The sequence below is a fragment of the Stigmatopora argus genome, chromosome 6 (genome assembly GCF_051989625.1).
Source record: "Stigmatopora argus isolate UIUO_Sarg chromosome 6, RoL_Sarg_1.0, whole genome shotgun sequence".
In the NCBI taxonomy this organism is placed as follows: Eukaryota; Metazoa; Chordata; class Actinopteri; order Syngnathiformes; family Syngnathidae; genus Stigmatopora; species Stigmatopora argus.
The window spans coordinates 20940392-20965554 of NC_135392.1; the positions used below are offsets into that span (position 1 = coordinate 20940392).

The 25163-nt window shown below is 41.4% G+C and overlaps 1 protein-coding gene and 1 long non-coding RNA gene across 10 annotated transcripts in view; one reads left to right on the forward strand and one right to left on the reverse strand.

Annotated features, from left to right (window-relative positions):
- The window catches only part of phf2 (PHD finger protein 2), a 153725-nt gene that overhangs the window by 59160 nt on the left and 69402 nt on the right, over positions 1-25163 (reverse strand). For 8 of the 9 annotated variants that reach the window (XM_077602217.1, XM_077602214.1, XM_077602221.1 and 5 more), the window contains 7 exons: positions 14946-15087; positions 13599-13785; positions 13283-13445; positions 10201-10288; positions 10008-10114; positions 2094-2185; positions 1916-2005 (listed from right to left, as the gene is read on the reverse strand). In XM_077602217.1, coding sequence (XP_077458343.1) covers positions 1916-2005; positions 2094-2185; positions 10008-10114; positions 10201-10288; positions 13283-13445; positions 13599-13785; positions 14946-15087 — 869 coding nt within the window. Of the gene's footprint in view, positions 1-1915; positions 2006-2093; positions 2186-10007; positions 10115-10200; positions 10289-13282; positions 13446-13598; positions 13786-14945; positions 15088-23680; positions 23822-25163 lie in introns of all 9 variants that reach the window. The other variant, XM_077602219.1, reaches the window with a different exon arrangement.
- On the forward strand, positions 18380-23518 carry LOC144075325 (uncharacterized). The gene is made up of 2 exons (XR_013300538.1): positions 18380-21533; positions 21582-23518. It is a non-coding gene; the product is annotated as an uncharacterized LOC144075325 (long non-coding RNA).

The window sequence follows — 25163 nt, forward strand, 5'->3', positions numbered from 1 at the left end:
TCAGCAGTATTAGTGACTAAATGACTGACTGAATGAATAAATACCACAAAAACCATAAAACTGTTACGATCCTAAACCATTCCTGATTCGGCCACGACGACGCGGCGCGATCGGGAATGGTTTAGGACCCAGGCGCGGGAAGCACGAGGGGAGGCTGGCAGTTAGCTTCAAAACAACAGGGATCTACAAATCAACAAAGGCTTTGAACCAAAAACGGGACACAGCCTTGAGGGGAGCCAGTGCTCAGTGTAATGGAGGAAGAGAGGTGGGGGCCAAGTCTAACAGTTTGTGGACGGTTGGTTAAGAAGTTCTTAATCCAGCAGCAGATGGAAGAGGATAATCCAAGGTGGGAGAGTTTGTCAGCCAGAATGTCCGGTATTATAGTGTTGAAGGCTGAGTTATTGTCAATGAAAAGCGTCCTCATATAGTTCCCAAGGTGCTGCAGGTGGCTCAGTGCTGTGTGTAGAGCTACGGCGATGGCGTCCTCAGTGGACCTGTTTGCTCTATAAGCAAACTGGTGAGGGTCAACTGAGGGAGGGATTGAGTCCCTGATGTGGCGGGCAACCAGCTTTTCAAAGCACTTCATGATCACAGGCATAAGTGTAACAGGCCTGTAATCAACTTAAGGTCTGTGCTGACCAACTAGCACCAGTCTTGACAGATATTTTCAACCTTTCCTAGAACAAGCCTCTGTCCTAGCCTGTCTAAAATCGGCCACCATCATCTCAGTACCCAAGAAGTCGCTAACAATCTGGGCGACTACAGCCCAGTAGCTCTCACACCAATCATCACTAAGTCCTTCGAAAAATTGGTACTGAAACAAATCAGAGCCTGTCTTCCCCTCATCCACGACCTGCAGAAATTAGCATATCGGCCGAATAGATCCACCAAAGATGCAATAACCACCGCCCTCCACGCTACACTGAGCCACCTTAAGAAAAGAAGGAGCTATGTCAGAATACTTTTCATCGACAACAGCTCAGCCTTTGACACCATAAACTGGACATCTTTATTCCGAAATTGGCAAACCTGTGGCTCCCACTTTCCACATGCTCCTGAATTAAGGACTTTCTGGCCAACCGACCCCAGCAAGTGAAGCTGGGTCGCCACCTCTCATCTGCCCGGATGCTCAGCATCGGCTCGGCCCAAGGCTGTGTGCTGACTCCAGTACTCTACTCGCTCTACACACACGACTGCAGACCCATGCACCATGAAAACATCATTGTGAAATTTGCGGACGGTACAACGGTGGTGGGGATGATCACAGGGGAGAATGAGATGGCCTACACAGATGAGGTCCTCAGACTAAGGGAGTGGTGTGGTCTAAACAATTGGGTGCTGAATGTCTCCAAAACCACAGAACTCATCCTGGACTTCTGATGGAACAAGGCCTGTTAAGTAATCCCTCAAATATCCCGCCTTCAACTATCGCGGCTTCAATCGTGACCGCAAGTTTCGTCAAAAGACGTTTGGTCGACAGACGTTTGGTCGACGGACGTTTGGTCGACGGACGTTTGGTCGCCGGACAGTTCGTCGAACGGAGGTTTCGTCGAACGGACATTTGGTCGACGGATTCGCCGCCGGACATTTCGGCGAATGGACGTTTCGTCGTCGCCGGGTTCGCTCGCTCTCAAAATTACAATCATGAGAGAGTGAGTGAGTTTGTAATTGCATTGACAATGTAAGAGCATTAATATAATATCTAAATATCCAGGTAATCTCTCGCTCTCAAAATTATAATCATGAGAGAGAGAGTGAGTTTGTAATTGCATTGACATTGTAAAAGCATTCGCTCGCCGCGCCCCCGGATTATTAAATTTTTATCCAAAGTTTTGATTATTATTGTTGACAACAATTATTTCGTGATAATTATTGTTATTGTTTTATCGCCCAGCTCTAATAATAATGATGCTACCTCTGAAAGCCTAATCTCTCTGGCAAGATCTTTGATCAGCTGTGAAGGTTTCAAGTTCTCCGGAAGCTCATCTTCATGTTCAAAGAGCACCTGACAATACAAAAAGACAGGTCTAAAAATTAATATAGTATGTAATGATTTTGAAAAACAGTTTGTATTTATCCCCATGTCTCTGTACCTGTTTTTTTGTCCATGCTCTAAAGGCTCCGTTCATGATTTTCGCACCATCGATCAGATATGGTGCTGGCATCTTATTTTCTTTGTGTAATCCTGTATAAAGAGAAAAACAGTTGACTGTTAAAAAGTTACTACTGAATCAATCAAACCTATTAGAGTTTTACAAGTCTATATTGAAGCAGACTATTATAGGAAACATTTATGAAATGGATACCGTATTTACTCACATATAAGCCACTCGCGCATATCAGCCACACCCTGGAAATTGCCTTAAAAAAATTTAATTTTACAATTTCTCGCTTATAAACCTCCGCCTGATTCCCAATTTTCACCTCCATATTCATGGTGTTAATATGGCGTACAAATGTGTTACTTTGAAGGGAAAATCTTAAGAAAAATCATAAGTGGTATTTCTGAGATACTGTATGAATCAAAAGCACATTATTTGAGTCAATATCATAAGGAAGTTAATATGCATGTCTTTGTAAATACAAAATATCAAATCATTCAATATAAAAAAAAGAAACAAGTCTGTCCTGATGAGAATTACATAAATTATAATTTTCTTACCAGAAGTTGTGGCAGTCATATTGCTTCTAATGTCAAAATATCTCAATTCTTTCAATGGTTCATATTACTCCAATAGTTGTCACTTTTGAACAAGAAATAAAACAAAACAAATATAAAAGTGGAATTTTGTTTTAATTTCAATAATCAAGGCTACTCGCGTCTGGCCAGTCAGAGCACGTTTAACTAGGTTTTGACGGCAGCGCCCAAGGTAAGATGGCTGCCCCAGGACCTAGGTAAGATGGCTGTATCCGGAGCGAGCAGTGACGGGAACGTGATTTTTTTTACATTTCTTTAATGTCTGTCACATTTGCTCAGGGTGAAACTGATCTTGTCCATGTTCTGGTATTCTTGAGCAAGTCAAGCTACACTGTGATGGGCAGTGAGGACAGGGCGCACTACAGGAGGTCGGGTTGTTAGGCCACCTTCATGAAGTCTGTCCCTGAATGTTGGGGTAGAGACATTCACACCATTGGCCCTCTGAAGGTCATTCTATTGGGCACGGCAGTGCTCAGCCTGTTCCGCCTTCCAAAAGTGAGCAGGTATTGGTCCTGCTGATGGATTGAGGACCTTCCACGGGCCTGTCCAGCTCTCCGGGAATAACCATTAGTCTACTGAAATCTCCTTAATGTTCTGGAGATTGTGGTGGGAGAAATATTAAACCTTCTTGCTGCAACACGTGTTAATGTGCCATCCTGGAAAAGTTGGAACAACTTCTGCAACTTCTCGAGGGATAAAAAAAATCCATCTTACTGCCAGTTAAGATAATTACTCAAGCCAAGACTGAGTGGAAAACCAGCCAATACAGATCTAGAGAGCCACATTTGAAATGACCTTGAAATGTACAATACAGCGCTGCCAGAGCAGACCTGAAGAGAGGCATTAAAAAAGCCAAGGCAGCATATACAAGGAAAATTGAGGAGCACTTCACAGAAAATAACCCAAACAAGATGTGGCAGGGAATACGACACATTACCAATTACAATAACAATAATGTGTCTGTTAACGCAGATGCCTCGCTAGCAGAGGAACTGAACCGTTTTTTTGCCCGCTTTGAGACTGACAAATCAGACTCAGTCTCAACACATCCACCACCACCATGCAGCAGTACACTAAAGCTTCAGGAACATGAAGTGAGACAGGTACTGCGGGCTGTGAACACCAGGAAGGCTGCTGGCCCTGACGGAGTACCTGGGAAGGTGCTCAAAGCCTACGCTGACCAGCTGACTGGTGTTTTCATAAAGATTTTCAATTGTTCCCTGCAACAATCTATCATCCCATCCTACCTGAAATCTGCCACCATTATCCCTGTCCCTAAAAAGCCAACCATTGACAGCCTGAATGATAATAGGCCTGTTGCACTTATGCCTGTGATCATGAAGTGCCTTGAAAAAAGTTGGTCGCCCGCCACATCATTGACTATAGCTCAGCCTTCAACACTATAATACCGGACATTCATGCTGACAAATTCTCCCACATCTGACTATCCTCTTCCATCTGCTGCTGGATTAAGAACTTCTTAACCAATCGTCCACAAACTGTTAGACTTGGTCCCCACCTTTCTTCCTCCATTACACTGAGCACTGGCTCCCCTCAAGGCTGTGTACTGGGTCCTCTTCTGTACTCCCTGTACACATATGACTGTACACCGACCCACCAGTCTAACTCCATCATCAAATTTGCCAATGACACCACTGTGGTCAGACTCATCTCAGGGGGGTGCCTACAGAGATGAGGTCAACAAACTGTCTTTGTGGTGTTTGGTGAACAGTCTCACACTAAACACCACGAAAACTAAATAAATAATCCTGGACTTTTGCAAATGCAGCACAGAACTGGCCCCACTCCTCATAAATGGAGTATGTGTAGACAGGGTCCAGTCCTTCAAATTCCTGGGGGTCCACGTCATGGATAAGCTCTCCTGGTGTACCAACACCACAGCAGTGGTGAAGAAGGCCCAGAAACGACTCCATTTCCTGAGGGTACTCAGGAGGAACAACGTGGACACCAAGCTTCTGGTAATCTTCTATAGAGCTACTGTGGAGAGCATGCTGGCATACTGCATTACAGTGTGGTACGCTGGAAGCACGGCAGCAGACAGAAAGGCCACGTAGAGAGTGATCAACACCGCCCAGAAGATCATTGGCTGCTCTCTGCCCTCACTGGAAGACATTGCCAGCCCTCGCTACTTCAGCAGAGCCGGGAACATTGTCAGGGACCCATACGACCCTGGTCACAACCTGTTCCAGCTGTTGGCCTCTGGCAGATGCTACAGGTCTCACAAAGCACGGACAAATAGACTTAAGGACAGTTTCTTTCCCACAGCCATCACGACTCTGAACTTGCGTTAGCACGACACACAATCCCTTCTGTGCAATAACTTCGGGGTGTGCAATAACAATGTGCAATATCTTGGATTGTGCAATATTTTAGAATTTACCTTGCCAGGATGTGACTTTTTATGTTTTTTCAACAAGGAAGCCCAGACCTCCCTCTCCCCAGCCATTTCAAACTAGCTATTCATGGTGTTCCCGGGCAAGCCGGGAGACAGTCTCTCCAGCATGTCCTGCTCCCTGTGGGACGTGCCCGGAAAACCACACCAGGGAGGCTTCCAGGAGGCATCCCAAGCAGAGGCTCAAGCCAACGCATCTGGCTCCTCTCGATGGTACACGGTCGATTGGTTGCCGGTCTTTTGGTCGCCGATCTTTTGGTCGCCGGTCTTTTGGTCGCCTGGAAGGTAAGTGATAATTACCATTTAAATTGTTGCTCAAATTCCCTAAAAACAAACTGCACATTACTATTTAGTCATACTTAATGCCCTAGTAATTATTAGGCTAAAGAAAAATGTCCCGGACTTTTATTGTTTTTTGTTGGAGAACTTGCTAAGAACCTGACGGACGTAGCTTCTTAAAGGGACAACGCATGTACATACAAACTCTTATACACTCACACGTCGGCTCAGTGAAACTGCTTATGGCCATTGTTGGCTTTTATTGATGCGTAGACCGCCTTGTTTTTTACCACACGCTTTTTGCGACCCTGTTGAGTATTCTGAATGAAATGCCAGATTGTTCGATGATCACGCTTCAGAAGCTTGGCAAATTTTAGGGTTCTGCATTCCCCTGCAAGATATCTCACTATTTTTGACTTTTCGGAGCCTGTCAAGTCCCTATTCTGACCCATTTTGCCAAAATAAATAAAGTTGCCTAATAATTATGTACACCTGATAATGAGTGGTGATTTCATTAGACACACCCCATTACAGAGATGCACGTCACCTGATACAAATTAAATTGAATGTTTTTATTGTCATACAAGTATAATGAGTATAGGGGTTAGGGTCCACGTATATGCTTAATTGGTCGTGGGCTTTGGAGCGATACAGCTTGAAGTAATACAACATGCATAAAGCGAATGATGTGGTCATAATACTAATTAGTCTTATAATTCTGCATTCCCTGTAGAGGCGCGAAATATGGTCCACTTGGACTCAATGTCAGGGGATGGGACCGTCAAGGATCCCTACTTTGGCTGCCGCCCAACTGTCGTCGCACGCGACCTCTCTGGCCCTTACCACAGGTGGTGAGCCTATGGAAATAGAAAATTATCAGAAGGTTTAATTGATTTCGTGCCAGGTCCATTCCTTTAATTTTTATGAGCAGAGTATTTCTTCGATTCTCTGGACACTTATTTACTGCACTGATTCGATTCAGGGGGCTGTGACCAATTTATTAAACAATTATAAACACAAATAACACAAGCTAGAGAGTGGGGCTACACCTCAGAAAGCAAGTGCGCAGGTAAACGGAGCTCCACAATGAAAAGGTGAAGAAAAATAGGGAAATCTTAAAAAGACTGATAGACTGTCATTTTTGGGGGCAAGCAGTAACTTTCATTTCGGGGACACGATGAAAAAGCTGGAGCCAAAATCAAAGGAAACAATTTGGAGCTTCTTTCTCTCATTGCTGAGAGAAACACTGATTTACATTACCAACTCTCCACTAATAAAGTGTTTAGTGGGAGGTCAGGCAAAATCCCAAACGACCTGATCACTGCTATTGCTGAAGTGATGGGAAGAGATCAAAAGGGAATTTAATAAAGCACTGTTTGTCTCTGTTATGGTGGATGAATTGAAAGACACAAGTAACGCAGCACAGCTCGTACCGATTTTTGGTGAGAAAAATGTGGATATATTCCTAAATAATATTTAAATTTTCTGAGGTTATTATTGATGTTTTTATGTGCCGCAGCTCTAGCTGCAGTAAAGGTTTTATAGGCATTCATTCATACATTCATTCATTTTATGAACCACTTTATCCTCATTAGAGTCGTGAGGGGTGCTGGAGTCCAAGCTGACTCCGGGCCAGAGGCCGGGGACACCCTGAATCGGTGGCCAGCTGATCGCAGGGCACAAGGAGACGGACAAACATGCACAATCACACCCACACCTAGGGGCAATTTAGAGAGTCCAATCAGCTTACCATGCATGTTTTTTGGAATGTGGGAGGAAACCGGAGTACCCTGAGGAAACCGACGCAGGCCAGGAGAAAACATGCAAACTCCCCACAGGTGGACGTGATCTGGATTTGAACCCACGGCCTCAGCGTTGCCCCCTCATGAAGGTGGAAAACCGGTGTGTGGAGCTCTTGCAGTGGCTGCACCACAGCTTCCGCTCACAAGCACGGGGAATGTGTCCTATAAGGCAGCATTCAACCTCTGCTGCCAGCCGTTCAGCTCTAGACAAGGCCTGAAGAGTCTCGCTGCCCGCTGGTGTCCACGCGCCGCCGCAGTCATCACATTGTCCTCCTCCGCCATAGAAGCATGCATTCTCTCGTCGTCTCCGAAGCTTTGTAGTTTTGTTTTAAAGTCTGAAAAAGACACTGGTTCATCTGCCTGCATGATGCGGATTGCAAATAGTTTACACGACTCGGGAACCCCCTTTACCACCATCGCCACAAGCAACCCATCACTTAATATCTCCCCCGCGTTTCTTAACTCCGTAATGGCGGTCTCAGCACGGATGACATACTCTGTTACAATCTCGCCGCTTGCTTTTTGTAAAGAGATCAGTTCTGTATACAGGCTTATTACTCGTGGCTTTCCTTTGCGTGCATAGTCTCTTAAAATATTCAGTGCCACCCGGCCTTTGCCGGCTGCTTCCCTCATGACAAGTGACACACTTTTATCATCCAAGAATTGGATCAACTCTGCGCTTCTTCATTTTTTCTTTCATTTTCTGTCTCTGCCGCTGCTGCCCCCTCTTCTGTAATCTTTGGTTCTTCCAGGATCGTGTCTTTGAAGCCTTCCGGGCGAAAGTGGCCCAAAAACCAGGTCTCCCACAACTCGTAGTCCTTCTCATCCCCGCTAAATAACAGTAGCGCCCAGCGACTGCTGGATTCTCCAGCTCTTCGGGCCATGGTGCCGCTACTGCTGATCACAGAGCTTAGCTAGGGCTGGGCCCATAACCATTGTTAGCAGAGTGAAAACCCGGCGGAAAATAAACAATAAATATTCAGCAGACATTCAGCTCCCAGACGGTCGATGGCTGCCCTCAAAGTGGTGAGGCTTTATTGAACAAACAAATTGATAGGCAATGCCCACTCGCAGGTGGCCCGCATTGAAATCAGCATCTCAAGGAAAAGACAGTTCTCCTTCAAAATAAAAGTACAATTAAGAGCACACCTAAACAAAATGTGAAAAACTCACTTCTACCTGCCATTGCTCGCTCAGGGTACCGTCATCTTACGTAGGGATGAAAAAACAGACTGCTACGGAAACATTTGCTGGTTGTATTGCTCATGTGACTTCCTTTGTGAATTTTTCTATGTGCAGGCAACACCCTTTATGAATGTACAATCCAGTAATCGATTTGTACAGTATCTCAGAAATACCACGTGCGATGATTTTTCTTAAGATTTTCCCTTCAAAGTAACAAATTTGTAGTCCCTATTAAAACCATGAACATGGAGGTGAAAACTGTGAATCAGGGGCATCTTATATGGGAGAAATTGTAAAATTCAACAATTTTAAGGGTACGGCTTATACGCGGTAGGCGGTGGGGGCTAATACGCGAGAAAATACGGTAATCAAACTGATAGGTATAACACATAATACTACACACACAAACGCGCACATGCACAGGCACGCACATGCACAGGCACGCACATGCACAGGCACGCACATGCACACAGATGAAATGGACCTATTTAAGTACTGGCTCCAAGTGATTTTTGCTTGCTGATATTTGTGATGGTAATAATATACAGTGGGGCAAATAAGTATTTAGTCAACCACCAATTGTGCAAGTTCTCCTACTTGAAAAGATTAGAGAGGCCTGTAATTGTCAACATGGGTAAACCTCAACCATGAGAGACAAAATGTGGAAAAAAAAAACAGAAAATCACATTGCTTTGGGGCTGTTTTTCTGCAAAGGGACCAGGACGACTGATCTGTGTAAAGGAAAGAATGAATGGGGCCATGTATCTAGAGATTTTTAGTGAAAAGCTCATTCCATCAGCAAGGACATTGAAGATGAGACGTCACTGGGTCTTTCAGCATGACAATGATCCCAAACACACAGCCAGGTCAACAAATAAGTGGCTTTGTAAGATGCATTTCTAGGTCCTGGAGTGGCCTAGCCAGTCTCCAGATCTCAATCCCATAGAAAATCTGTGGAGGGAGTTGAAAGTAAGTGTTGACCAACGACAGCCCCAAAACATCACTGCTCTAGAGGAGATCTGCATGGAGGAATGGGCCAAAATACCAGCAACAGTGTGTGAAAAGCTTGTGAAGAGTTACAGAAAATGTTGGGCATCGGTTATTGCCAACAAAGGGTACATCAAGTATTGAGATGAACTTTTGGTATTGACCAAATACTTATTTTCCACCATGATTTGCAAATAAATTCTAGAAATCCAAACAATGTGATTTTCAGTTTTTTTTTCCACATTCTGTCTCTCATGGTTGAGGTTTACCCTTGTTGACAATTACAGGCCTCTCTAATCTTTTCAAGTAGGATACTTTGCACAATTGGTGTTTGACTAAATTATTTGGCACACTGTAAAATAATTTGTAGTCCTTGACAGCTATGGACATCCTATCCATTTTAAATGGGAGGGACTGGCAGCCCTCCCCTTTTAGATGGACTAGATGTCTAGTGCTGTCAACAACAACTAATGAAGAATAAACCCCACACAATTTGTGTTTCAGTCACATGTTGTGGGGGCCGTAACTACATTTGTTATTCCATATGACGCCTGCTTTCATGAATTTTTAGGTGCATGATGGTGCAAACGTCCATTATTTTGCTGCAGATATGTCTTGGATTTTTACATTGAGTTGTGATCACCTTTGAATTGTTCCAGGAGATGGCATCCCACATACCAGCATGCTGTCTCAAAGTTGGGAAAAGGGGTGAGTGTTTTTATCTTTAGTCGCTTCTCAATTTCATTTGCTCTAGAGAAACAGAAGTGCTTTAGAATAACAGTGCATTGACAAAATGTTAGCAAATTGCGTTGATCGGAGATAAAAAGTGTTCAGACCTCATCTGCATCTCGATGCTCAGGTTATGGACAAAATGGCCAGAAAATGCCAAGCAGTCAACTGGAGTCAAAATTGCATTGATCCAACCTGAACAAAGTGGTAATTACTGATTTAAAAAAATTACAGCTGTATTATGACAGGAATAATTATCAACACAGGTCCACATTTCCATCGTAGTAGACACATATACCTGTTTTAAGTGCATTCTTTGAGGTAATTTCTCAAGTACTACTTGTGGGATAGACTGGCCAACTGGCTTGACAATTGTTTGTTAAGATAGTGGAATGTAAGATAGGCTAACTAGCTGGCCTTGCATTTGTTTACTTGTATTGTGAGATGTGGCAAACTCGGTTTGCAATTATTTGTTCGGATCGCACAATGTAAGATAGGCTGCGGCAGTTTGTGTGAGCTATAAAAATATCGCGTTTGCATACAACTTAGTCCTGCAAATGTCTTACCATATCAGCCTAAAAGTTTGTTTACATAAACTTTGTCCTACATCGCTGTCTTAGAAATATTACCCTGTTTTCCTATATAAAGACTGACCCACTGTTCATTTGGAGAGAGAGTTGTGTTCACAGCTGTTAGAGCTCTCTCCCCATCCTACAGTAATAAACCTATTTCTTATTAAATTGATCTCACTCTTTCTTAACCTGCTCCTGAAGTTGTATTTTCAGATCTATCACTACTGTATAAGGATCTCTCCCGTGAAGTGCAACCTTTTACAAATTAGTATTTTCAGAATCCCAGTGTTTCATTCACTTCCTCCAATTTGCATTTACTGCTGTTGGTATAATTTTGCACATATTTAAGATTTATGCTCTTCTTACACCACACTTACACATAGTCATGATTAGATTAGAATGTCTAGTTAGTTCGTTGCGGATTTGAAGCCTTCCTACATTCTAAGTTAATTTTCCTCTGCCATTTTTGTGGGCCTCTGGTTCCTCAATAAATGCTGGTGATAAGCGAATGGTCAGAACGAGACTCAGAGAGAAGGCTCTGGTGGAAGTAACAAAGGGGAAGGCTCTTTGTGTCCCGAAGCTGATGTGATTGTCTTTTTTCTCACTAAAAGCAATTATAGTCACCTTTAGTCCACTTTTGACTAAAAACTATTATTTACAAACCTAACAACTGCTAACTACTTCACAACTATTAGTCGAAATAGAAGATGTAATACAAAGATACAGTATAATTTTTAATCAGTTTGGCACCACTAATATGGTTATATTAATAAGTCATAAAAGATTGGTTTTATTTTGTTTTGTCCCTGTGATTCCCCATTGAGTTCACTTGTCGTTTCCCCACCCCTGATGTATCTCCTGCTTGCTGCTTCTTGTGTGACCCAGGAGTTTCTGATTGTCTCGTCAACCAATGTATGTCTATTTAAATCCTGTGTTTGCCAATCCAATCATCAGATTGTCTGTGTTTGTGATGCTCATGTCTTTGTCCTGTGATCCTTGTTTCCTCACACCCTACCCGTCAGATATGATTTTGTTATTTAAATTCCAAAGTCTTTGTTATTTTTTGAGAATGTTGCCTCGTTTTTGTTAGTGCACTGTACTCCTTGTCTTTGGAAGTTGATTTTACCTAATTTTTGTGCATTTTTTGTCATTTCACGTATGGACGTATCGACGTTCATCGCTGTCTTTTTATCGGGGAAATGATACTCCGGGCCCGGTTCTGATTTCTAAAAAGCTCCAGTATTTGTATTTAATCAATAAATTCTGTTTTCGGCTGGATTTTACCCCATTTTCGGGCAATGTTTGCCCGTACGCCATTGGCGTTCATCGCTGTCTTTTCCCGGGAAAATCACCCCCTGGCCTGGTTTTAATGTCTGAAAAGCTCCAGTATTTGTATTTAATCATGAAATGCTGCCAGGAAGTGGATTTTACCCCATTTTTGTGCATTAATTTATTGATTATTTTTTATGTGTCGCAGCTGTAGCTGCAGTAGAGGTTTTATAGCCATAAAATAGTTTTTGAGGGTTGGATTGATACGTTGAAGTCGCTACCAGAAAATGCACCGCCCACCACTGATATATATATATATATATATATATATATATATATATATATATATATATATATATATATATATATATATATATATATATATATATATATATATATTGTTTAAAAAAATATCACATAATCACGAAATGCTTTTTTGTGTCTCTATATATGCTTTTTTAAAATCATTTCATCCCATAATCCCGCAATGCATTTTTTTTCTCTCTGTGTGTTCTAATTTGATGTTTATTTTAAAAAAAAATCATCCCATACTCCTGCAATGCATAGTTTGTCTCTCTGTGTTTCATTTATTTTATTTTTTTAAATTGGGGAAAAATTGACCTTGCGTATAAATGTGAAATTACTCAATAAAAATCCAAATTATGAATGTGAAATTAGTTAGTAAAAATCCAAATTATATTAAGTAAAAAGGTTTTTAATAAATATAACCTTCCCAGCATACAATTAAAACTATTAAACATTTGCAATCAAGTAATACTAAGAGAGATATGCAATATTCTTTTTTCTTCTGAAAATGCAGGGCACAAAACAGCAATTAGAAAAACTAGACATCAAGTTTAACACAACACCCCAAAAATATAACAAAAATCTGATTCAAATTATAGTTATACATTTCAATTGAAAATATAACAAATGTAATACCTTAACCTTGTATATACAATGTTTTAATCACAGTTGCATGGTAGTAGCAAAATAAGTACGTAAGCACAAAACTAAACGTTCAAAAATAAACTTGTATACATTAGCTTTTTTAATATATATTTCTCATCAGTATGAGGGAACAAATAAAATTTAAAAAGGGGGGTGGATAATGTGACTGCATGACTTATGGATTCAACATCTGACTGCAAATACTTGTTTCTATATATATATATATGTAAATATATATATATATATATATATATATATCTATCTCTCTCTCTCTCTCTCTCTCTCTCTCTCTCTCTATATATATATATATATATATATATATATATATATATATATATATATATATATATATATATATATATATTTACTGAAATATCACATTTTTTCCAGCTCTTACCTGATGGGATGAACAAAGTCTGTCCTTGCTTCAAAGGGCATTTGTAACACTTGTCCACTTGATCAGCAAAGAACAATTCACTGTGATTGGATGACGACCTCCAACGCTCATAGAGAGATAGGTTTGCAGAAGTGGGTTTGATTAGAAAAAATATCTTTTCTCCCTGCAAATACATGACACTCATTTCTTCTGCCAGAAAAAAGTGGAATGTATGTAATGTAGTGTAATTTTTTTGTCACTGTTATCAGAGGTCTGAGAATAATGGTGCTAATGGATATTAGTAAAATAGATTATCATTATTGTACATTTTTAGTACCTTTGGTACATGATACCAGACAGAGGCACCACCACACTCAATATGAAAATCTGTGTAGCTGTCTTTGACACAGATAAGACAGTATTTGGTAACTTTTGGCTTTCCAAGCAGCGCGTCTTCGGGCCAGTAGTTTTCCACCCAAGACAAGGTCTGAACAATTTGGGGACTCCGCACAAAACTGTTCATCCTGTTCCAAAAATAAATAAATGTAGATGTGAGTTTGAGTTAGATTTATTTAATAAGGGACAGCAAATATTAATGTACATATTCATAATAACTTACATTTTAATGAACATATATATATATATAAATATGTAAGATTGTAGCCGGGGTTAATTGCCATCTTTAGTCCCATGTGCAGGTTGAAGGTAGACAATGACACACACACACAAGGAGCATAGTTTTAGAAAGTTTTGGGATCGCAACTTTGTTCGTCTAACAGCCAGACTTTAGAATGATATCCGAAGAATTTCAGAGTTCACGTATGGTAATTGGTATTGAGTTCCAGGCAATGTTCCCTCTAATTTTTCGTTGGTCTGAGCAGAAAGTCAACCTCCCTGAGCGCACTGAGTACCACTGTGAGCGACATCATCGGTACTCGGATGATTCGCCTAAAGACGTTTCGCCGACGGACGTTTGACAGACGGGCAGGTCGCCGAATGGACGTTCCGCCGAACGTTCATTCGGCCGAACGGAGGTTTCGCCGAAACGGGATTCGCGCGCTCGCCCCGCCCCCGGATCGTGTGTGTACAAGTTTTTCAACCTCGGCCCGCGGGCCATATACGGCCCGTTAGGATTTTTAACGTCTTTAGGCGAATCATCCGGTCACGACATCATCATTGCTCGCTATGGGCACACCAGTATCACACCTGCCACAAGCAGGTGCATGTCAATGTTCCCTCTAATTTTTCATGTAAAACATGCTGTAAAACACGAAAAACATAAGTGGACAGAGCTACTGCCACTGGCTGCCGCTTAAACGGCTCCATCATGAAGAAAGGGGTAAAAAAAAAAAAAAAAAAAAAAAAAAATCCGTTTTTTTTTTTTTACTGCGCGCCATAGGATTTCTGCTGTGCAGAGAAGACGAGAGTAGTGCGCAATTGCGCACGCGCGCAGCTTAGAGGGAACAGTGGTTCCAGGTATGTGAGGCACGGACAGAGAAGGTGATTTGAATGAATGGACTCTTTTTGAATGGAAATGCACAGTCACCTCTAGACCCAGCCCTTGTTGATGTGTTGGTATTTTTTGTACAAAATCTTGCGGTGGAGGATGGAACATTTTGTAAACTAAGGTGTGGACACGGTCAAACTTGTAGAATCTTCATTAAGATCTCCATTGAGGGTTTACCTTGAGTCAGATAACTCCAGATTGATTATATTTAAAATCTTCTTTCTGTTCGTGCTGTAATAATAATCAACAAAATCTTTAAGCTTCATCTTGCTATCAATCTGTTTTGTGACATCAACAACATCAACTCCAACTTCAGGACCTGTAGAAAGAAAAGGTAAAATATATAAAATTACAAATTACTTAGCAAACATCCATTTATCCATTTTAATCCTTAAAAAACAAACATTTCTCCATTTATGGTCATTTGATGCATATTCATCCGCTTGGAATAATATTCAGTAGGTAATATTACAATAACTAACAATGGTATTAGATCCGTCCCGACTAGTCGGTGTTGTTGACATTGTCAATGATGTAAATGCTTCAACTAGCAGAACATACTGTTAACAATTGATGATGTCACTACATTGCACCATAATTATTTGAAAATATGGTTGTCATTTGGGCTGCGGCGCCCGCCGACTACAGTGTTACCTCGAGATACGAGCTTAATGTGTTCCGGGACTGAGCTCATATATTCTATTTACTCGTGACTCAAATGAATGTTTCCCATAGAAATGAACTAAAAACAAATTAATTTGTTCCAACCCTCTGAAAAAACACCAAAAACAGGATATTGGATTGGAAAAAAACATTTTTATTTGTTCTAATTCGCCATCTATTAACAAAGTAACAAATAACTAGTGGTTTAATAGTACTAAAACGTGTTTAATAGTACTAAAATTAGACGGATTTCGCGGAGGGGAGAGAGAGAGAGGGACAGAGAGAGGGAGAGAGAGAGGGACAGAGAGAGGGGCAGAGAGAGGGACAGAGAGAGAGGGGGGAGAGAGAGGGACAGAGAGAGTGGGGGAGAAGAGAGAGAGAGAGAGAGACTTTTTGCACGGCAACGCGATCGTAACAAACAAATTTAAATGAACTTGGATTACGGTTCACAGACACTCCAAAATAGATTTAATCTAACCTTACACTAAACTTAATTCTAATTTTATTTTACATTTTTATACCTTTCTTCTCCCGGGTTGGCTCTATTTGCCCCGCCTCCACCCTGACTTTCAGCTGCAGCTAAAAGGAATCTATCGAGGGTTGTTTGCGCTTGTCTTTCCTTCAAAATATTCCGAAAATAATGCACACAAATGTTCTCACAATAGGATAACGCAGGACCACTTGCCAACGTGTAGTATACTCCTCTCGTATTAGCGATCAAGCTCCGCCATTCGGCACTGACTAACGGGAAAAAACACTGAAAAAATGCAATGCTCTGCCCAGTGCTCGTAAAGACATTTACACGAGGGAGTTGCGGGGAAAAAGACAACACCCTCTTGCGTCGGCTGTATGTTCGTATATCAAAATTTGTCTCGTATCTCAAAGTAAATATTTGCTCAAAATTTTACTCGTATCTCAAATTCCTCGTATGTCGGGGCACTCGTATGTCAAGGTATTATTATTAATAAATAAAACCAAATTCTGCTTTGATTTTGCAAGGCAGGAGGGACAAACAATCCTGACTTTCAGCTGCAGTTTTTAAAAGGAACCTATCGAGGGTTGTTTCCTTTTTTCTTCCCTTCAAAATATTCCGAAAACGATGCACACAAATGTCCTCACAATAGGATGACGCACGACCACTTGCCAACGAGAAGTAGTATACTCCTCTTGTATTAACGAGCAAGCTCCTCCGCCATTCTGCACTGACTAACTGGGGATAAAAAACACTGAAAAAAATGCAACGCTCCGCCCAGTGCTCGTAGAGACATTACACGAGGGAGTTGCGGGGAGAGAGACAGTGCCCATGATGTTCTTGTTCTTATGAGCAGCATCTCGCGTCCACTGTATGCTCGTATATCAAAATTTGTCTCGTATCTCAAGATAAATATTTGATGGAAATTTTACACGTATCTCAAATTTCTCGTATGTCGAGGCACTCGTATGTTGAGGTATTACTGTACATAGCTGTCAACCTGAGTCTGTAGGTAATTATATAAATAGTGAGATTTGCCCTTTCAATGTGGTAAATAATCTTACAATTTTATATCACGTGTAAATAAACAAAAAAACAGTGTGGCACTCAAGCTGCACAGAAGTTTGTTTGCAAACAAGGCTGCTCCAAGTGGAGCAAGTAGGGACTTTCAAATTCTTAGGAGTTCACATCTCTGCTGATCTCACATGGGCAGCAAACACCAAAGCACTCATCAACAAGGCACAGCACAGGCTACATTTCCTGAGCGTACTCAGGAAGGAGCAATTGAACACCAACCTGCTGGTTACCTTCTACCAGTCTGCCATTGAGAGCATGCTGACCTACGCTGTATCAGTGTGGCACTCAACCTCCACAGAAAGTGACAGGAAAAGACTGCAGAGGGTGATCAACCCAGCCCAAAAGACCATCAACCACCTCCTACCCACCCTGTCCAGCATCTACGAATCCCGGTGCCTTAGAAGGGCAGAGAGCATTATAAAAGACAATATGGATCCCGGATTGCACCACTTCAACCTGCTGCCCTCTGGAAGGCGCTACAGAGCTATAACTGCAAAGACAAACAGAATTGAGGACAGTTTCTTCCCGAGAGCTGGCACCATACTCAATTCGAGTTCTGCACAAAGGACCTAATCAAGATTTATTACTACTACTTAAACGACTTATTTATTATTTTTACCACTTATTTATCTATTACTATTTCGTCATTATTTATTTATCATTACTATTTATCATTACTATATATTGATTTCTATGTGTTTGCCTGTTTGTTGTTTTGTCCATAGACTCAGCGAGTGGTGCAACAAGGCGCTGAACGTCTTCAAAACCCATCCTGGACTTCTGACGGAACAAGCCTGCTCCGCTCTGCTGACCTCACTTGGAGTACTTATTTTTTCTTATTTATTGATCATTTAAAGATTATTTATCTCTACTCTATATTGATTGTCTGCTTGTTTGTTGTTGCGTCCATAGACTCAACGAGTGGTGTGACTTGGTGCTGAATGTCTCCAACAACCATGGAATTAATCCTGGACTTCAGACGGAACAAGCGCGCTTCACTCTGCTGACCTCACTTGGACTACTTATTTATTGATACATTTGTTCGTCTGCTATTATTTGTGCACTATGTGGTGAAAGCTTCAAATCTCATTACAGTAATACCTCGACATACGAGCAATTTGAGATATGAGTAAAATTCCGAGCAAATATTTATCTTGAGATACGAGACAAATTTTGATATACGAGCATACAGCGGACGCGAGAGGCTGCTCATAAGAACATCATGGGCACTCTCTTTCTCCCTGCAACTTCCTCGTGTAATGTCTCTGTGAAATAATCTTGAAAAGTAATCAAATAATGTTTCACATCTATGACATCACCTTCAATCCGTGTCATGCCCATGTCATAGAGACCATCCACATCACAGCCATCGGTTTCAAAACCATGCATCTCTGTAATAGGGTATGTCCTTTGTTTATATGTTTATATGTAGCCTTGAACATCATCAGTATCACCACCATCATCGGTGTCACTGTCGCGCTGCATCTTTGTAACAAGGGAATTTGTATGTCCCTTGTCATAGAGAATTTGTATGTCATGAAATCTTGCCCTAAGTAAAATATTTTCTATAGAAGTAGAGTCATCGGACCCACCACCTCCGTACTCTCCTTCTGCAGAAGCTTCAAAATCTCACTCATCTGTCTCGGTGTGCTTTATTTGTGTTCGACCTTGTGAATGTTCATAGTGGACCGGACATTTTGGTGCCGAAAATACCCGGGATTCAAGATCTGTGTCATCGGGACGACGGGGAATCGAGAGGCCAAGCACAACTGACGTCAGCCATCCCCCATTGAGGGAAGGGGCCATTAGGGATTGGTACCCCGTCGCCCCGAGGTCCAGTGACGAATCTCATCGAACCAGGAACAAGCACCTGAGACGGTAAGGCACTGGTTAAAATTAATTTGTAGAATCCAACCCAGCATAAGGCCCCGTTTCCCTTCGAGGAAGGGAAATGCTCCATTCGTCGGAGAAAAAGTTGCGTATACCGTTCCCTGAGTGGGGGAAGTATTCTCTCTGTGCCGGGGACAATCAGGGAAGTGTTCTCTCTGTGCCGGGGAAATATGTAAGAGTATACAGCAGGATAGTGGCTGATTGTCGGCTTATCCACGAGGTTCTGCCTGAACAGCAGACATAGGAGGAGGTCGCACCTCCCCGCCAAGGGACTTCGAGGGTTGTGTTAAAAATATAGAAGAAATATATTGTTATACAGTGCCAAGATAATAAAAGAGCTCGATATAAAGAAAAAAAAGAAATAGAATAATAACTGATAGCATGCGTAATCCTCATAGGGGGAAATAGATAAAACCAGGTGCGTTGCGACGCACTTATAAAACAATGATTTCCGCGCAAAATAAGAAAACAAATGACTAAAGAGGCTACTTGGGCGGATAAATAAGATAACAAATAAGTATTAAAGAGATAATAAATTAGGATGGGACGTTCCTAGACAGAAATAGCGTAAAATACAGCCATAAGATAAGACAAAGTGGTCTTGGCGTGTTAATTGAGTTAAGGACTCCGCTAAGAGACAGAGCTGGTTCGAAAAAAAAAGGATGAGAAAATTGACATTATTATGACATAGAAGGTTATTTTCTCTAATCTACTTATTGTACATTTTAATTGTGTTAATAGTGAGCTACAGAAAATGGCTCTTATCTTGAGTAAACAAAACGGATGAGCAATTCAATAGGAATTCAGATAGCAAAATTTAGCTATTTTAGCAAAATGAGAGTGATTTGCGGTTTAGACTTAAGTATTAAGAATAATTTTGAACATTAATGATATCAAACATGAAGACAATGCAGAAATGGCATTTATCCAAATTATTAGGTAAATAGCAGGTTTAAGTAAAATAATTAATTTAGGATAGGCATGATTTCCCTGGGATGAAATAAACATCATGTATGTTCAGTGCACGGGATGTACATCTTGTTTTGCCCATCAGCAGATGAAATATGCTTTAGCGTAGGTCATATTAATGACTATTAGAAAATCACGTATTGTATTAGCATCAAACAATTGATGTCAACCAAATGATGTTAACCTATTTCTTTTGAGAATGATTGGTGCTGATAGGTCAGCAAAGGGAGGAGAGCTGCCAAGACGCCCAGTCTTGGGATTGCGGTCTTCACCAGTGATGAAAATTTGCAGACCACCAATGTCTGATTATGAGTCAGAGCGTGAATGGTTGTCTGTCTTTTTTGTGTTTTTTATTGGCTGACCACCGAGATATGATCAATCGATTAGATGTCAAAGTGGAAAATGATTTAGAAACTTGGAATCAATTTCTGAAATTGCCAATAAGCCCTTTCAGGGATGGCAGCAACAAATTATGGAAAAAAAAGATTTCGCCAATAAAAATTTTGATGAAAATGCAGCAGCAGTACTCCAAATGTTAAACTTGAAGTGGAGGAACACATCTGCTATGCAAAATGCGAAATTTGACAGCACTGAGATGGAAAAACAAAGACAGTGCATGATATGGAATTCCAAAGAACCATTGATTTATAGTAATAATGGCACCCAAATTGTGTTAACAAAGTAATTGACGGGATTGGCAAAAGGTTCCATATTTCGTTATGAAATCACTGCGCGTACATAACGAGTTCAAATCCTATTTGGTAGACCATATAAATCGCCATTATTCACTTCACAATTGGAACTGGCCAAAACAAGCTGGAAAGGAGGATGCGGATCCACCTTTGCACTGTAAGAAGGTCCTCTCAGTTGAAACGTTTGAGGAGACAGGTAAGATAAACTTTTTGACATGATCAGACGTTGATGGCAAGCACTCCAATATTGATTGGAGAGATTATTGTTCGGGGAGCAATGCTAAAGATTATTGCTCAAGGATCAATGCCATAAACCATAGGGAACTTTTTGTATTGGTTTTGTTGTCTCCATTAAAAAAGGGGTGAAAGCGTTTCAATTGAGACTAAACCTTGTTACAGAGAGTAAATGATCAGAAAGAAAAAAACTACAATGGATAGAAATGTAACTAGATTTTAATTTCATGTCTGACTATTGAAAAATTAAGAAAATATTAGGAAAAATATTGATTAAGAAAGTTTTATGGGAGATGATAGACAAACTCCATAGACAATGGAATGGTACATTTGATAAAAAAAGACTACTAAATTGGGATATTTTGAATTTCAAACAACTGAGTTTAATATGCAACACGATACACATTATTGAATGAATTGGGACTTGATTAATGTGCATTTTATAAGTAATGAGTTTTAATTGCTCTAAAGGACAGTTATGCTAAAAATATTAACCTTGACAAACAAGGGGTGGTTACATTTTAGTGGGTTCAATTCTTTTCAGAATTATAAATGTGTGCATTTGTTTCTGGATATTAATTGATGTGAATGTAACTGTTGCAGAGAACTGGAAAGCTGTTTTCCTCAGGAGAAAGCAGCCTGTTTGCTTTTTGTATTTTTCCTATTTTTATTATGATTAGTTAAAAAAAAAAATCTATTCCAAAATTGAGCCATGGGAGGAGCCATGTCTCAACAGGGGGGATGATGGACAAATGGACATGCCCAGAGGTTGGTGTAAGTTGGTGTAAATACCCACTTTAAAAATTTTGTTTACAGACATAACCTCAGGCCCAAACGAGGGCATCCCGATCCGAGTCATAAAAAGGAAGTCCTGGTCCTTGCCACACTGGGAAGGCCCATTCGTGGTTCAACTCACCACCCCCACAGCAGTAAGGATCGCTGAAAGGTGGACGTGGATTCACCAATCCCAGGTCAAGGTATTTCGAGACATAGTTGACTCTGAGTAGACTAGAAGTCGGACGGTTCCCAAACCTTTGTCCGTGAAACACTCATCTGACGTCTACTCACCTGCACAACCACCTAACCTTGACCTCCCATAGACATGTGGCACCCCACACCAAGCTATGACAAGATCAGGGCCACAAAACAGGAACCAGGTGAAGGAGTTCATAAATTCAGAGCAAGATTTGAAGAAGTGTTCAAAACTCACAGTGGGATCATGGAAGGCCAAAGTGACCAAGGGGTGTACCAAGCCCAACTGAGACAAGGGTTCCTGGAAGGGCTCCAGGCCCCAATCAAAAGGTTCGTAAAGAAGTACTGTGACACATACCGAACCATGCCAATGAATCAACTAATGGAGTGGGTGATTCATGCTGAGGAGAGACACCGCCAAAAGCAGACAAGCGCAGGAGTCAATACTCTGACCCAAGCCATGGCCTCATTGATGAACCAAGGGTCACCAGAAGTATTCTACCAACAAGGACGTGGAAGAGGAAGAGGCCGAGTAAGACCCGGCCCACCAAGAAGAGCAAACCCAGAAGACAAGTGTTACAATTGTGGACAGAAAGGACACTTTGCTCGAGACTGCAAAAAAACACACAGGGGGAACCAGAAACCCCCACCGTTCAACCTTGAACATCAACATCAAGAATGACGCCAGAGGGAAGAGAAACAGAAGCCTAACACAGAGGAGGAAACTGAAGAAAGTGATGAGGAGGACAAAGAAACCCCTTGCTCGCCAGCAGAAGTGTTAGACTTAACCGAAATTATGTCCACCCTCCGGGACAAAGACAGCCGAAGCCAGAAACAGAATTTGTTAAACAGTTCGAGCGACTGGGACCCCAACTAGTTCGATTGGAGTACCTGTACACCACGACAGAGGGAGATGCGGCCACCTCAGTGGACTTGCCACCTCAAGCGGAAAAACTGCTACAGTTTGGGATAACACCCCGCGTGTCCATAAAGAGAAAACCCCACAGGCCCTGGAAGGACCTAGGACACATGGTGTGATTCCTGGAGACCAGAAGCGAGGAGTCGTGGTCACATCAGACTCCTACAGCCAGCGGACTGCTGATCTACTGATAACACAAACAAAAATGTCGTTCCATAACAGCTACATTGTTATCACAACCCCATCTCACCGTAAAGCGATGCAATACATTGAATCCAGCACATGCTAGTAGCTTGCAGCAACATACAGTATACCGTCTCCTCTGTGTAAATGTGTTTGTGTTGACTATTAAGATGGTGCCCTGACAAGTGATTTTGTTATTTTCCATACCCTGCGAAGAGTAAGTGATGATGATGTTTGTATTTTAAAACCCGTAGAGGAGGGATACAAATTGATGTGATTAATAAAAAATATTTAAGATACTTAAGGGGGGAAATGTGAAATAATCTTGAAAAGTAATCAAATAATGTTTCACATCTATGACATCACCTTCAATCCGTGTCATGCCCATGTCATAGAGACCATCCACATCACAGCCATCGGTTTCAAAACCATGCATCTTTGTAATAGGGTATGTCCTTTGTTTATATGTTTATATGTAGCCTTGAACATCATCAGTATCACCACCATCATCGGTGTCACTGTCGCGCTGCATCTTTGTAACAAGGGAATTTGTATGTCCCTTGTCATAGAGAATTTGTATGTCATGAAATCTTGCCCTAAGTAAAATATTTTCTATAGAAGTAGAGTCATCGGACCCACCACCTCCGTACTCTCCTTCTGCAGAAGCTTCAAAATCTCACTCATCTGTCTCGGTGTGCTTTATTTGTGTTCGACCTTGTGAATGTTCATAGTGGACCGGACAGTCTCTACGAGCACTGGGCGGAGCGTTGGATTTTTTCAGTGTTTTTTCCCCATTAGTCAGTGGAGAATGGCGGACCGCCAGCCGAGAAATTAAACTTACACTTTGCTCCTCCGCGCCGTCCAAGGAGCCCTATTTTCGGATAAGTGCAATGACATCTGCCCACTGCCCGGTCTTAAATGGAATCTCATCTTCCACGTTGTTCCGCCTCGACGTCCAGCCATCCCCGCCGGCCAAAGTGCTCTGTTTTCAGACAAGGCAAAGATTCCATTCGCAGTAACATTGCCCGGGGCTCTCACCCCCCCAAAAAAGAAAAAATCCCCCTGCACTGGTGCTCTCTGCCATCCAATTCGCCGAGCAAATTTTATTCTCAAATAACGCTGTAAGGTCGCACATGGGTCGCATTTCTGATAAAAATCCACCCTCACACGGGTTCGCGGCCACTCATAAAGCTCAATTTTCAGTTAAAATGATGGACACCGCCTGCTGCCCGCCATTTTGTTCCGCAATTCAGTGACTTTGACCTTCTTCTGGTTTCCCCCATTTTCCTAGTGGCAAGCAAGAACACTTTGCTTCACTATGGGTTATTAGTTTTTCATTATTATATATTTGCTTGCAATGAAGAACACTTTGCGTCACTTAGGGTTATTTAGTCTTACAGTATTATATATTTGCTTTACTAGCTTATTAACATTAAAAACACCATTGACCAAATGACCTAGGTAAGTGAGAATACAGTAATCTCTCAAATTCCATGGATAATGTAGACCATACATTGCCGTGATAATCGAAAAACCGCAAAGTAGGATCACCCCTATTATTATACGATACTATAGGTTTTTGCAAATATACAAAAATACAAGTACAATTATCATGAAGTGTATTTATTAAATGTTACAGACTAATGTATATATAAATATAATCTATATATTTAAAAAATTGTAAATACTTAAGGGTACTGTACCTACAAAAATTGTTCCTCTCTGCTTGACTAAAAAAAAAGGTTATTGGGAGCTTAAATCCAAGTCCTCTTCGTCAGATTCAAGAGACAGTGGATCTTCGGTGGCATCTTCAGGTGGCGCCATAGGGGATGCAGGAGAAGCATTTGTGAGAAGTTTTTGGCAAAGGCAAGGAACGTAGTGATGGGCTGACCCCTGTTTCTTTTTTTGTAGAAATATGCTTTTGTACAAGGACATGACACGGTCAAGACGATTGCCATATTTGATGGCTATGACCGTGTTGTCATTAATCTCCAGGACCCGTTGTTGCAAACTGCATGCCATATTGAAAATGTGATGCGAATTCTCAAAGTTCTAAGACCACGTTCTTCATCTTTATTGCTGTTATCGTATTGGGGGATATTAAACATCCTCTGTGCTGTCCAGCCATCTTACCCGCCCATTGAGCTCTATTTTCGGATAAAGACGACAGTGTCTACCCGCTGCCCTAACTTAAATGGAAACTCAACTTCCACTTTGCTCCTCCGCAGCGAGAGTTCTATTTTCAGACAAGGGCAATGAGTTTAATCATAATGTCGCCCGGAGCTTGCACTTTGAAATGTTTCTGGGTAATTCCACCATCAGCT